The 15924-nt window shown below is 35.6% G+C and overlaps 1 protein-coding gene across 1 annotated transcript in view; it reads right to left on the reverse strand.

The window, feature by feature from the left end:
- Positions 1-152: 152 nt before the first annotated feature.
- LOC104391653 (E3 ubiquitin-protein ligase UBR2) overlaps positions 153-15924 on the reverse strand; it is a gene marked incomplete at its 3' end in the record, with an annotated part of 43972 nt that continues 28200 nt past the window's right edge. The window contains exons 22-39 of the mRNA XM_010000984.1: positions 14779-14831; positions 14410-14512; positions 13598-13646; positions 13085-13239; positions 11037-11139; positions 10206-10315; positions 9903-9983; positions 8962-9143; positions 8072-8271; positions 7130-7223; positions 6220-6381; positions 5771-5868; positions 5122-5194; positions 4152-4300; positions 4002-4057; positions 3485-3581; positions 769-836; positions 153-288 (exon numbers count right to left, since the gene is read on the reverse strand). Coding sequence (XP_009999286.1) covers positions 153-288; positions 769-836; positions 3485-3581; positions 4002-4057; positions 4152-4300; positions 5122-5194; positions 5771-5868; positions 6220-6381; positions 7130-7223; positions 8072-8271; positions 8962-9143; positions 9903-9983; positions 10206-10315; positions 11037-11139; positions 13085-13239; positions 13598-13646; positions 14410-14512; positions 14779-14831 — 1969 coding nt within the window. The remainder of the gene's footprint in view (positions 289-768; positions 837-3484; positions 3582-4001; positions 4058-4151; positions 4301-5121; positions 5195-5770; positions 5869-6219; positions 6382-7129; positions 7224-8071; positions 8272-8961; positions 9144-9902; positions 9984-10205; positions 10316-11036; positions 11140-13084; positions 13240-13597; positions 13647-14409; positions 14513-14778; positions 14832-15924) is intronic.

Raw genomic sequence — 15924 nt, forward strand, 5'->3', positions numbered from 1 at the left:
GTAGCCCTCTGGTACCGGCTCGCGACAGAGAGCACCAGCAATTTTATTTTGCCAATGTTAACTGCATACATTTACCACTAGTTACCCTAAGTGTTTTTCAAGTACAGATTTGAAGAATCATTTCAATAAAAGTCAAAAGAAAGAGGCATTACCTGTTGATGAGGTAAGTAAAATTTGTATTATGTGTGCCATAGTAACAAGATGAAACAGGTGAAGATCTCCAGTGCCAAGACTAACCCCTGAAAAATCCTGACAATGTATGGCAGGGGAAGAGAGCACCAAGCTTACCTGTAAAAGAAAACAAGAAAGCTGGAATACTCCTTTTCTTTTTGAGTCTTGCCATTTTCTCTGTGCATGCTGCAACTAAATTCTTTGAAGGTAGCATACATTACAACACTAATTTAGAAGCTAGTTAGACAGCTATTACTGTAGGGAACAGTGATTATCAGGGGGTTTGGGGGGCTGTTTAGTTCAGGGTGGGGGGCGATTGCTGTTTTGTTTGTGGTTTGTTGTGGGGGAGTTGGTTTTGGGGTTCTTTGTTTTGTTTTTTTTTTTAACATCCAAAGACTATACATTCTGCCTCATGTTACCTCTTTTATACTTACAGATAAAAACAGTTGCAATTTAAATTCACCAAGCAGTGAAAAAACACTAAAAAAATGAAAATTTTGAAAGGTTCCTAACCCAGAGTAAATTTTCCAACAGAACTATTGGATCAGTGGCTATTTGATCAAAACATTATTAATGCATATATTATGGAATACTTACCAATAAATGGAACATGTCAATATCAAGTATGCAAGGAAGATTTCCATTTTTTTCATTAGGCACCAGTGCTGAGTATTTTAGAGAAAAAAATAAATTTATTGAGCATTTATCTATGAAAATATTTTAGTGTACTTCAGTTACAAAATGAGAGCCATCTCCTTGGTTTATATGCTTAAAATATGAATGTACCAGTTCTGGCCAGAAAGATGTAATTTCAAGAGCTGTTCAACATGAAAAGACACTTGCCTACCTGACTATACTGTACTGAAATAAAACCCCAAAGGTACTATAAAAAAGCAAGTGCTGCCATTCACTAACTTCCATAGGAACCTTCTTTCATTACTTAGTTTCCAGCATGAGATAAATGAAGGTAGTATCTCAAGCTCTGACACAGAAATAAGCTCAAGCACTAGTCACTAAATGGAAACACTAATTGTTTGTTGGTCAGCTGTTCAAAGGAAAATTCTACAATTTTCTTAGCTTTACAAGCTTCCCTACATTTCTTTCACACAAGTCGTTTGTCTTACAGACTCAAAATTGCATTGCTAATGAGTCTCGTGAATTAATTATTTTATCTCTCAGTAAGAAAGAACAGGTATTGGTCTCTCCATCTCCTTAGTATTCACATTCACAGTAACCACAAAGAGTTAACCAAAGCACTCCAGATGTCCACAGAATTCCCACAGTTCCTAAATTCCAAGCAAAGGAGTAAACTTCATCTAAAAGCTAACATAACTAAAATGTCTTGAGAATGTTACAATGTATTTAAAACATCAAGAAACAGCTGCAAACTTCTCTTCAAGCAGTAAAATGTGATTTACAATACAAAAGTTTAAGCTGCAGGTATGAGAATCATTTTACAATGTAGCTATTATAAGCATTAAGCTGCCAAGTTTAAAAAAACTACTACAGTAAAATACAGTCTCGTCATAATAATTTAAAAATATTTCAGTTGAAGATTGCTGGCATGCTGGTGAGAAAATCAACAGCTGGAGATCTGTGACATTTTTAAGCTATTTCTATCAGCAAACATGTAGTCACCACTCAAGACTTCAAATGCTTTTACTTTTGTAAATGTATAGACACAGAACTCAACCTAAAAGTCTAAAAAATTCTTCTATCTAAAACGTGACCAGAGCAAGGAACTTCTAAAACCAAACTTATTTTCATTAAGTTATCTTCATGTATAACTAGTTCATAGAATACTGACAGATCAAATGTTTTTCCTTATTCCTAGCCTTGAAAAATAAAGTAACAAACACTTTTCCTTCATAAAAATACAAGGATCCCTCATTGCTTCTGAAAGCTGGAGGGATGAAGAGCTTTTAAGAAACATTGGTTCAAGTTTTCAAGGAAACCCAAACCATGCAGAACACCATATACTTGCAAAGTCCCAAATATCTAGCAACATCTTGTCTTCTGCTTCACACAGAAAATGGCTCAATTATTATTGCTACAAACTTATGTAAATTACGTTCCAACCCCATAAGGCTGTCAACTGTTTGCTGAAGTAGGTGGTATCGATTCTACTAGTCATTTTAGTATCTTAATGTCTTTTTAAAGTTTCCCTGCTCTACTGACTGCAAATGTTAAATTGTCCTGTCTTATAACACCTTTTCAGAATAGTCCTCTCAAGCGTAATCAATGAATCAGGCTGAACTCTAGACTTTTTACCTCTATTTCCAAATGCTACAAGCTTGAAACATTGTGGTTGTTCTCATTAAAATTCTCAACTAACATGGCGTAATAAGTCTTGTCTTATCACAGATCCTACTTTTCAAAGGCAGATAAAAGTTTGCAGATACATTACAGACTTTTGCTACTCTCTATTTCAAATCTTTTCAATTCTGTATCAATCTTTATTTCCTCCTCTTTAAAGTTCCAGCGTTATCGCTTTTGTTTTGGGAAGGACACCATACTTCCTTCACCTTTGCTCTAGGTTCCTTTCTAAAAGCAGCAATATAAACGCTGGGAAAGGTCAACAGAACTCCTTGACAGCAAAATATCCATGCTTCTCTTGAAATGTATCTTGAAATTTCATACCGAAATGCATGTCTTTTTTCTATTTTATGTTGAAATATGTATAAGCACAGATGTGAAAATACCAGCTTCTTGCTCTATTATTTAGAGAACAAGTCATACAAGGAGCGGCTGAGGGAACTGGGGATGTTTAGTGTGGAGGAAGATGAGAGGAGACCTCATTGCCCTCTACAACTACCTGAAAGGAGGTTATAGGGAGATGGGTGTTGGCCTCATCTCCCAGGTAAATAATGACAGGACCAAAGGAAATGGCCTAAAGTTCTAGCAGGGGAGGTTCAGATTGGGTACTGGGAAAAATTTCTATACTGAAAGAAAGGTCAGGCACTGGAACAGCCTGCCCAAGGAGGTTGTGGAGTCACCATCCTTTGAGGTATTCAAGAAACATGTAAATGTGGCACTTCAGGACGTGCTCTAGTGGTTGAGGTTGTGAGGCCTTTTTGTGGGTGTTTTTGGCAGTGTGTGTGTGGTTGTCTTTGCTTTGTTGGGGTTTTTCTTGTGCTGACTGTTGGACTCTGATCTCAGATGTCCTTTCCAACCATGACAATTCTGTGATTCCATGATTACTTAACACCATTTCATAAAACAATCTTCTTTCAACCAGGACTAACAAACATTCTGCAAACATCTTTCTATATTTGTATTTTTGCAAAAAACAGAATAAAGGTGCTGAACTTACATGCTAAGAGAGTACAAAAGTGACCCTGTATAGCCGAAAGAGATGAAACTGTCCAGTGGGCTGCCGCAAATCTTGTTAATGATGTAAGGCAGTCATCCTTTAAATGCAAAGAGAAACAGACACTGACACAGTTAACTAAGTTTCTCAATATAAAAAGATTGTCTGACTTCAGGCATTCTTTTCAGAATAGCTGCAGTTTATGGAAGCAGTTTGAGTGTCATAAGTATATGACAAAGAAGTTCATGTTTATGCAAATACACAAGTTCCCTTCACTATTCTTATTTTGACCGTTACCATGAAAAATCCTGGCCTTACTAAACTATGCGTTTATTTAAAAAACGGTTTTCTAGATTTATTTTTACGTAGATTAAGAATCAGATACAGGCTGACTGGACAGTGGGATCCAACAAAGAAAACTACCACATAACAGTAACTTAAAATTTAGATACTCTGCATTAAAGAAGCATAATTCCCTTTTTTCCACTGACTCAGAGAGGAACTGCTACTTGATCCTTACCTGTCGACAAGGTAAATGACCAAATAATGGTTTCTCTTCATCAGCTAAAATTCTTTCTGGAAAAAACAAAACCCCAAAATATTTCAAAGCCATAAATTTAACTAAATTCTGAAGTTCACATATAAAGGGGCAAAATTAATACATTAGTACCTATAGTTTGTATCGTGTAAGCACAGCTTCCCCAGCACATTATAGGTACACGTGGATCTTCTTCATTTGGATGAACCTTCAAGCCTACTTTGTATGTTGCTGTACCAAAAGTTGTCAACATCTCCTTTATACTCTCGGAATAAGGATTCCTGAAGCAAAGAAGATAATATTACTAATATATTTTTTTCTCCACTGGCAGCATAGTTCTTTTAATGATAAGCATTTACACCACAAACCAACACTTGGATTTTTAAAATTTAAGTGAGAACTCCAGTGTCTTTCTTTGGATCTGATATTCTGTAACTTCCTTTCTGTGACAGATACAGTTCCAATTATTTCTTGATTATTTGACTGGAAACAACCTCATTTTTTAGCATTAAGCACATTCAGTCTTCAAAGACAACTTATAGTTAAGACTAAGTTTAGAAGATTGTGTGAGACTCGTGGCAAAACCTGTCATAAGGTGGGATAGGTGTCCTTCATTTTTGTATGCAGCTGGCAGATAAACATCCGTACCATGTAATCAATTTCAACTACTTTCTCGTGAAGTGAAGAAAAGGTAGATTCAAATACAAACACCCTATAGTAGCTGAAATTACATATTAGTATACTCGACATCTCTTGATGCTTTACTCATTGTGCTGAACTATGATGTGTCCTTCATCCAGTTACATGCAATAGGGGAAAAAAGCTCCATCCTGGTGTTGAAATTTAGACAACAGCAGCATCATCTCTCCACATTCATGCAACATGCCATCTCTGAAATTCTACTGCATTATTTACTACTTGTGCGTTGCACTTCAATACCATGATAACAATAGGATAAACTTTTCTAGTTATGGCAAAATTCATGTTTTCCCCTCAATTAGTGAGACATTATAGCACAGAAATCACATGTTATTATATCCATACTGTTTTCATGTTATTATTTCATGATGATTTAACGATTTATTAAGATGTAAATACATACTTCGGTTTGAAATCTGGTCTAAATCCTTCTGGTAATTGCAGCTGATCCATCTTTTCTGAATTACCAGAATTGCCTGTAAAAACAAGAAGAAATAAAACACCCATTATTCCCCTATATTTAAATTTTATATTATAAAAAGGTGCAAGAACACATAATCAGAAACTGAAAATTTTTTTTTACTTTTGCCACCAACTCTCAACTCCACTGTGGCAGAACCATAATACTTGGGTCTTTTTCAAGAACTGCGGTCATTTAGCCTGGAGAAAAGGAGACTGAGGGGAGACCTTATTGCTCTCTACAGCTGCCTGAAAGGATGTTGTAGCAAGGTGGGGGTTGTTCTCCTCTTCCAAGTAAGAAGTAATGGGTCACGGGAAAAGTTGTGCCAGGAAAGGTTTAGATTGGATATTAAGAAAAAATCTCTTTACTGAAAGGGCAGTCAGGCACTGGAACAGGCTGCCCAGGGCAGTGGTTGAGTCACCATCCCTGGAGGTGTTTAAAAGATGCACAGTCCTGCTGCTTAGGGATATGGTTTAGTGGTGGCCTTGGCAGTGTTAGTTTAATGGTTGGAATGGATGATCTTGAAGCTCTTTTCTGATCTAAATTATTCTATGATTCTCACATACAATTATAAGCATTTCTTCAGACTTACTTGCACAGCCTTCATCTCGAAGTAAATACAGTGCTTTTATTTGCTGGGATATTGTTTTGATCCACTGAGCTAGATTTGGTTGGCCTGAAATGTCTAACCTGTCCAAAAACATATATAACAGAATATACATGTTAGTTAAGAACAAACTATATAGAGAATTAGTATTTCATAGGCATTCCACATGGTTTTGTTTCTCAACAGGCAATTTTGCTGTTACCCACATATTTCACTATCTTTAGTTCTCTTCCTATAGGTCGGACATTTTGCTGTCCTTTCAAACACTAAATTCCATACTATACAATAACCAAGGAAGGCCCATAAACCAGAAGACAGAGGAAGGCAACGCATTTTAGATTACCAAAGCAAAAGGTAATAAACATTTTGAAGGCTTTTTTGGGGGTATAGCTTGTTTTAGGACTTTTTAACATTTATTTATAAAGCAAACAGACCTGTTAAACAAAACTCTTGGTGGAGGAAGCAAAGGAATAACAGTGTTGCTTAAACATTCACAAAGCGGGCAAAGGAATTCACCATTTTCTACATCATAACTTGTGTGTACTCGCAATCTTTGTTGTCTTCGTTGCTCTTTTGCTTGGACAGCATCAAAGTATCTTTAGAAAAGAGCAGAATATTAGAGGCAAAGTATTAAAACCACACATGACTGTACATTAGCTACACAAGAGGATTAATACCACATCTTCAGTGAGCAGTGATATGAAAGACCACAAATGAAAACTGGCCAGGGTTTCAGCCACAGAATCCCTGAGACCTCCTAAAGGTCTTCACACACAAGAAAGAATTTGAAACCAGGCACTTCAGGAGCCATGGACAGGCCCAAAGCAAGGGCCTAATTAATGCCAGAGGCCTGAATGGATTGCATTTGCCATGACATTGGCACCACATAGCACTAAGCGTATTTTTCCTCCTTAAAAAATAAAGAACAAAAATAAATGAAAAAGGTTTTATTAAAAAACCCCAAGAACAAAGGAGGAATTTGAGTTCATTGTTGAAGATGAGTTTGAACTAGGTCACAGATATTTTCAGCTCAAACTAAACTTGATGGAGGAATTGAGAGTGCAAGGGATGCACTGTCATTTAAAACTTCAGTAGAGAGCACAAGAAGCAGCAGGAATATGTCTATTACTGAACTGAAAAAAAAATGAAAAAATAAGATTTCTTGTTGATATACTTGGATCACTGGGAATTACGCATAAAAAACAATCAAAGGGAAGGAAAGCTGACCTGTGAAGCTTTGAATTAATTACATTGTATTAATTTTGCCCTTAAAATCAGTGCCAATAGGCAAACTGATGGCATGATATGCTATTTGGCCTAAAAAAATTAAATAGAGCATTTTACCTTTGCCAACAGTGAGCGTGCATAATATGTCCACAGCTGCCTGTGTGTGTTCCGCATGACAGATCTGGGTGCATGAATAATGGGTCATACTTTTCTGTATTTAAAACAAAACAAAACAACTTTGAGATAAAACATTTATCAAAATACTTAGCTGCTGATAAAATATTACTGCATTTGGATCATTACTAAACTTTAGCACAAAAGCTTATGTCATTTGATAAAGCATAAAATATTGCTAATCCCCAATGATATAAACCGTTCAGTTCATTTACTAGTATTGTGTAATTTTGTTTGGAATGTATGCAGTGTACTTAATCAAACCAAGCTTTCGGAGGCACTGAGGCCTGGTAAAATTTCCTACCATCTACCTGCAGTTTTGGTGGTTTACTATCCTTAAACAATGAGCCTAAGAAAATGAACCTTTAGAGTGAGAGTGCAAAATTATTTGCTACAGAAGTTTTTTGTGTTACATAATAGAATCCAAAGGATCCTTATAATGGTGCCATTGATCAAAAAGCTATCTGTTCCATAAAGTTAACTAAATCCAACCATTTCACATTATCACCACTAAGAGGCCTTTCAGATTATACAACTGAGAGGAAGGAAATGTACATCTTGTGCCTCCTCTCTCTGTAATGTTACAGACATAGTTTAAGAATAAACACTTCCGATTTTGAAAGCTTTTTTTAATAGTTCCAAATAATTTGTCATAAATGGCTGCCAGGACCTTCAGATAATGCACTGCAGTAATTTTACATTATTAGTTAGAAAACACATTTCTACCTCACTTAAAAAAAAAAAAAGGGAGTTTTACCACCAATTACAATTAATTTAATTTCAATTACACAGTTAACATAAGAAGGTAATGTTACTGTCACAAACTGTGATGCCTACAGTGACTCTAATTAATATTAGAAACAATTATGAATACATAATACTTACCAGGGTCTGGAATAGTTTTGTTTCTATTTTTAGACAACACAGTTGATCGCTGAATAAATGCTGCCAAGACCATAGCCCTGCTGTCCACTTTAACCTCTTGCTCCTCCTGACACAATATACACATAACAACCTGTCTGTGTTCAGCTACTCTAGTTTGCTCTGGTCCCAAGGCTGTGAGCTTTGCATCTGAAATTACAGGACTAGAACATTCAAAGAATACTAGTCAGCAAATTATTTGAAAAGCATAACAATCAGATCATTCTTTAAATGAAGTTACTGATTTTTCTTGTTTTATGATAAATGCAGTCTGACAAAAGTAATTTTGGCATTTATACAATATCTACATTCCCAGAAATAGTTATGCAAGACATTTTTTCCAGAAAACATTCATACCCTCCTAGTAGTATTACCCACTCCAATTTAACAGTGAAACAATATCTGCAACTCCACATCATCACATTAAGCACCTGACATAAATTCTGAAAACACTCTTCCCTTTCCCACAAAGTCATTAGCATGCTTCAATTTGTATTTCCAGCTACAAGCAGATTTTCTTTCAGATCCTCAACAGACATAATAAACTATTTCTAATTTACAATGTTTAATACCATAATCTCACTATTATTAACAATTTACTGGATGATTTGATGCAAAAAAAAAATTATTGCTTGTTTATGCTGAGCACTATGAAGATGAGATAAGGGAGGAACAAGTACTTATTACACCATCTTGACAGTAGCAGGGAAGAAAATGTTACTTATCCTGCTCCTTTTTTAGTCTCAAAAACTTTCAAGTAGTTTTTAATCAAGAATAAACAAGGGGCGTTCTTAAGCAGTAACAAGAGGACAACCTGAAGTATAAGGAAAAAAAAGAGTATGAGAATCCTTTACCTGTTTTCATGTACTCCAGAGCTGGAAGTATCTAGCTCTTCCAAAGTCTGCTGAAAGAGTTCTTTGTTTTCATTAATGAAGTGCCGTTGCATCTCAGACATCTGGGCCATGATCTTTTCCCTGCGCAATCTGGCAATCTCAGCTTTTCGCTTCCTCTCAGCTTTGTCTTTATCACGTGAGCTCTGAAATTACCTTGTTCAGTCAGTCATTTCTAATACCTCATTGCAACCATTTATTTTAGCAACTGCAATCCATAACTTGTACTAACATCCAAACAATGAAAATCTCATAAAAAGGCAAAAGAAAAGTCTATCAGAAAGTTATTTAGTGCTCTCTTTTCTTTAGCTCATGCTCTACCTCATACAAGGTAGAACTGCAGATTCAGAAGGGTACTTCTCCTTCAACCTTTAACTATATTTTGCATTCCTCTTCCCTTTGACCATTCATACGATAAACAGCAACAGAACTCTAGTACTGCTCTTCTTCCAGACCAGCTGTATCCCTAAATGCACTATAATGCTCCAACATCTTTGTGTAGTATCTAAATGTCATGTCAAGCTAAATGAATTGGCACAGCTTATCTGTAATGATGTACATGGTGAAAATACATAGATACCATTTCTTTGAACAACTTCCCAAAGAGTCTGAAATTATGGAAAGAGCAAAGTTATCAAATGCTGTGATCACTACTACAAACAGTTCTAAGCAGTAAACTTGCACAAGATTTGGAAACTACAGTATATGAAGCAAAGTAAAATAGTCCAAGGACTCTCCCAATAGGTCTTTCAAACTAATGGGCTTCACTTATAAGCTGAGAGAAGAATTTCAGAAACCACTGATGTTTCCCAACATTGATTCAGAGCTGCAATTAGAATTACAATCCTTTGCTAATCACAACCCAGACCTGTTGGTAACAGCTATCTGTTACAGCTTACTTTTACCTCCTCCATAATATTTCCTTCTGTCTCAGCAACAGGACTTGTAGAAGAGTTTTCTCTTAGTTTCTTAATAGTATTAAAAGTCTGTAAGAAAAAAAACAAACAACATACTAAATTTATTTGTGACACATGAATATAGCTGTGTATACAATAATGCTGGCCAGATAACGCACAGTGTTGGATTCCAGAACAGAGCAAAAAGTAGGTGTACACCAAATCAAGCCAGGAAATAAGATCATCATCAATAAAGGAAGTTCTAAAAATCTTCTTCCAGTGATTTTCAACAGTTATATAAAACAGATTTACCTTCAATATCCATCTGATCATGTCCTTGTGCACTTCCAGATGAGGTGCATTTTGCAGTGTTTCTAGCATAGCTAGTATACTAGGGGAATTATTTGGTGCCTCTCCTGGTCCTGAGAAAAAATTATTAAGATCATTGATTATACTAATACAAAAACAAACAAAACAAACCCCAACAACACACACACACTTCTATATATTCAGTAGCTGAAGAATTCGTTCAACAAATAGGTACAATATTGAAATTCCACTCCTCCCACCCTCCTAAATATTTTCATGACTACCTCTAAATCCTGAAAAGTTAAGAGGAAATATTCTTAGAAGTCTTGCTCACTGGTTTTATTTTCTTACAAGACAAATGTAGTGTATGTGCTCCCTGGCTGTTATCACCTTGGGAGCCTGACACATAGAACTTCCAATATTTTGTTTCCCACCTATTTTAAATGGGGGTCTTAGCAACTCTGGAGGCACTAGTCAGAAGATGCAAAGGAGAGTCAAGATTAAAAAAAACACTCAGGAACACCCCAGTTTTTGCAGTTGTAGCATCTCATCATATACTGCTCTCTTTGTTGAGATGCTAGTTAAAGATATTATGAATCCCATTTACTTGCAATGATTCTACTTCTGGATTTCTCCTCTAGAAAAGACCTTTAGAATTGCTACTACCTAGAATCTACATCTATGTAAAGCAAATACGTACAGTCAACTTGGTAAAATTTTAATAGATAAACAAACACACTCTTCTGGTAAATAGTGTTTCAGAAGAATAAAATATTATATACAAGCGTTTTCAGTTATTTAAAATATGCTACACATTTGAAAAGAAAGGCATACTTGATATTTTCTGAGTGAAGGAAAATGTTACAACATTCTCCTCACTGAGATTCTCTAGATGTTGTTTTTCTTCTTGTAGTGCCATTCCAAGTAGATGTAAAACCTAGGTAAAAAATGATAAATTTTAGTTGTTTTCTTAAATACTTAATATGATCTCTTTATGTAGTTGTCACGGTTCGACTCAGGATCAGCAATTAAACCAGCAAGAACAAGGACAGTAGTTTGGGTTATTAATTAAGAGAGAAGGAACTAGTATAATAAAATGACACAGTAAGAATATATTTGAAGTTATCTCTATATATGTCATTATTACATTACACAGGAGTAACAGTGTTCACAAATCCTTGAAACTTTGACAGATAAAAACCACTTTATACTACTTGTATCCTTCTGTTTGCTGTCCTGCCCAGTCAGTGAGAAGTCAGTGCGTCTTAGCTTTCTCTCTAGCAATTGCATGTTATTGCAAGTGTCTGGAAAGAAGCATGACACACTTCAAATCCTTTATACACACAAAATTTAACTGACAAAGTTAGAACTATTAAACTAAATTTAACACTCCAGAAACACATTTTAAGATGTTAACTTTTAGGTCAGTAAAAAGATGTAATCTTCTTGAACTGAAAAATTGAAATTTCCCTATTGTGCACTACAATAGTCTTAATGGAAATTTAAAGATGAAATACTTAAATCTTGGTGATGAACTCTTGCCATGCTGAATCAATCACACCACACAAACTGGCAGGATGCTCTTAACAAAACGCATAACTGATTGCCTGGAATCAACACTGAAACCCATGTAGGAAAAGATAATCCCCGGAAAATCTCTAGCAGGACTGGAATGCAGTCTAACATACCTAAAATACCTACAGAAAAGTGGTAAAACCTGATTTGCTGAGTCTTGAAGTTTTTTTATATTTCTTTTATTAAGTAAGTCAATTTTTCTTTGGTCTATCATATCTGTCTAATAAGGTCTCGTCAGATATGGGTCATCTTTTCCAGATGTCTGATATCATCAACCTTTGTATGGTGCTTACATGATGAGAGTGGTTGACTTTGAAAAAGATGCAGTTCAACTGCATGGCACCAGTAACTAAAAGCACTGTTTCTGAGACAAGTGATAGGTTCCTCATCAATCACATTTTGAAGAACAACACAGAGGTACACAAACTGGTGAGCATGTTTTAGTTCAGTTTCAAAAAAATAAAAATAAAAATGAGATCTTATTCTGTTGAAATAGTTATTCCATAGCCTAGCTTTTTCATATTACCTAAATGTAACAATATTGTTCAGTTTTTGTTGTGATTTATTTTATTATTTTTGTCAGACTGCACTTATCATAAATTACACTCAGTAAGACTCAATGTCAAAAAGTTAATAATCAAGTTTCAGTCAGAGTTTTATTTCAAAATGTTATTTTAAAAGCCATCAGTATTTTTTAATATTTTGGGTTTGGACACTAAACCAACAATCCTGATCAATAACCATTTTATGGCAGTTCACCACTTATGTCCATGGAACCCAGAAAGTGACCATTATGGACAAGAAAATCTACGCCAACCCTTCAGGTTTCTGAAGATCATTATAAATAGTGAGGAACAAACGGGTGACTCGAGTTTCCCAAAACTAACACATTTTCAGGTTAGAAAATTATTTTCTGTGCTTTGATGTTTTCTTTCTGAAGTGATTTAGCCTAAGCTGAAAATTAGCACAGGAACATCATGAAAAAGTCAATGTGCTTTACCTAATATGGAACAACTCAGATAAACTGATTCTCTACTGCAATAAAAACTATTTCAACCAATTAAAGTAGAATCCTTCCCTCTATTGTGGAATTTACCTCTGTAATCCGTTCCCTTTTAAAACATAAATTGCATTGGAGATGGAAGGGTTTCCTTAGCCTTGCATATCAGCAAGCACCACTTATTTCTCGAGTATTCTGAATGTGTTAGATACCAAGGCAACAACTCAAACCTATAAATTCATGTTAAAATGCTAAAATGCATATTCTTTCCTTTAGCATAAGCATAATTTTAAATAAGGAGACATACCCTTTGCAGCATGGCCTCTGACCAGGCATAGCCATTGTGTTCTACTGCCCACTGTAGTATAGTTCCCATAATGCACAGCATGACATCAGACTGCAGAATATTAACCAAACTTGCAAAAAGTGGGCAGAAAGGAGGAAGAGCTGGTGGTGGAAGTGCTGAAAGGGAAATGTGTGAATTTGACATTTCAGCATCTCTAAAATTTGCAACACTCATATAAAATGCCTGACTTTCAAACAGCTTAACCCAAGTCAGTACACAGCTGCTTAACAAACAGTATTACAGACAGCAGGCTGTAGCATTCAAAATAGCTTGCATGCAACAGAAAAGCCAAAGGAATAATCCATTCAGAAGGCTGGTTCCGTGACAGACCAGATTCCTGTCTGACGTAGGGGAAATTGCTACATCTTCACTGATTTCTGGCCAGCCCAAGAACAGGAATTGAGTCTAAGTGTCAAGGCAGTACAGTTTGAAAGGTGCTTCACTCTTCTCCCACCTTGTCTCAAAGAGAAATACCTGTATCTTCTCTGTTCTGTCTTTTCAGCTTTCTTTGTGCTTCCTCTGCCTGAAACAGATGACACAAATATTACTCAAAACCTGTACAAATATAAAATTAACAAATAATCCATTCATATTTTACTATATTGTTACTGTTTTTCTCCCTTTTTCCCAGCCTTAAAAAAAAAGGAAGCTTCCATGACTTTCTAGTTCGTCTTACATTTTACTTGTAAAAATGGCCTGCACCTTCAAAATGAATCTTTCATTTTGAGCCAGTTTAGGCTGCTTTTCTCACATATAGCTGTATAACAAGTCTGAGCTAAAATGGTAATTTCCATAAAGGTTTGTGAAAAAACAAATTGTTTAAATACTTCCAGTAAAATGCTTTTCAGTGAATAGGCTGCCCAAGGAAGCTGTGGTTGTCCCATCCCTGGAAGTGTTCAAGGGCAGGTCAAATGGGGCTCTGAGCAACCTGATCTAGAAGGAGGTGTTCCTGCCCATGGCAGATGGGAGTTGGAACTAGATGATCTTTTAAAGTCCCTTCCAACCCAAACCATCCCGTGATTCTATGAAAATAAGACCTAAGAGAATCCGCATGCAATCTCCTGAAGCCCCACTGATTTCAGCAGCTCTGCATAGGGCACATGATTTGGTGGCACAGCAATCACTGCAAAACCTTTGACAAAATTTTGTCAATGTTCTCCAATAATTTATCTTTTTTAAGTTAACTTTTAACCAGCTGGTAATATTTCTTCACAGAATAAAGCTTTGGAAAAAAGCAAACAGAAAAAAAGACTAAATAAAACCCAGAAAGTGAAATTACTAGGTACCTTTGACTGCTCTGCCCTTGAAAAGTGATAGAAATACAGATTGAAGCTCTTGGCACATTCTGGTTTTAGTTCATAGAGCCCTCTGCCTGTTAATCCAGGCTTCCTACACAGACAAAAAACAAATTTACAAAAAACTTACATTCATTGGTTATTAACTTCTGAACATAAAATATTAACTTTGAACAGCTGAAAAACATTGCTCAAGAGTCATTCTAGAAATCAATTAAGTAACAGCACTAAGAATGATGCACATGAGTAAAACCACGAGGAAAGCACCATGACCCATGCCCCTTGTGTCTGTTGTCTGATTTTCACTAATTCAGATATTCTATTTTTAAAGCTGAAATACTAGAATAAAGGGCAACGTACTTGAAACAGGCCACTTCTTCGATCACACTTTCCATTCCAGTCTCTCTGTTCTCCTACATTGAGTAAAAAGGCAGGATGGTGTGTTACTGGAGTTTCTGGATTAAACCTATTTTAATATCATACAATGCTATGTAAGTATGTAAAACAAAGGTAGTACAAATTAATTTTACTGACACTTGGTAGAACACTAAAGCACATAACATGAAAATACATTCAGGAACACCATCTTGCAAAAAGTATTTTTAAAAAATCATGCTGTTTTAAGTACTTAACTTTTACAGTTTTTCCTTGTCATAATAAACTAGGATATAACAGTAACAAAAGAAAACTCTAAATTAGCTTACGCAGCCTATATTAGGAATATACGGTCAATATTTCTGTTAAAATGAAATAAATACAGGCCAGCTAAAAAAACAAGCCACTGAAAAATGGTAAAACAACCTCCAAAGGCAGCAAGAGAAATCAACTCACATATGTAACCCTACTTGATACACAAATTACCTTTTACCATTCCCCTCCTCTTCCTGCAACACATATTCACAGCAGCTAACAAGCCAAGGAAAAGGTATTTAAGACTGACAATACAATTTAGAACTCTAGCTTAAATTCTTGTTTGCTCTTTCATCCAACTCTAATATGTTTTTTAAAAATCAATGATATTCTGAAATTTTGCTTTTAAATTGGTCAAGTTTAAAATACCTAGAACAAAGAAGAGTATTTCAGAATTTATCCTTAAAAGTATGACCAATATAGTAGAAGATTAACTTCTGAATTCTGACTGCTTTCATAAATCATGTGTAAAGAGTACCTTAGAAATATTAATTAAAAAAGCATTAAGCTTTGCTATCCTACAAAACCACTTATACAAGAATTCAGGTGTTTTTGTCCATGCAAACAAAGCATTTACGTTACGCAAGTCTTCATATTGTGTTTGATTCCCCATCTTTTCAATTATTGTTTGGCTTTAAAATAGAACAGCTCACATTTCTGTATAGCTCCAACAACCCACATTCGTAACATCTATTCAGAGTTTACAGGCAGCCTGCAGAGGTTCCTGCCTAGATTGTCTGATAAGGAACAGTATTAAAAAAACAAAAGACGCTGAAGAAACTCTCGGACTCCTGCCTCTTTCATATGTTGTTTCTT

This window comes from Chaetura pelagica, unplaced genomic scaffold, assembly GCF_000747805.2.
Source record: "Chaetura pelagica isolate M959 unplaced genomic scaffold, ChaPel_1.0 scaffold161, whole genome shotgun sequence".
Classification (NCBI taxonomy): domain Eukaryota; kingdom Metazoa; phylum Chordata; class Aves; order Apodiformes; family Apodidae; genus Chaetura; species Chaetura pelagica.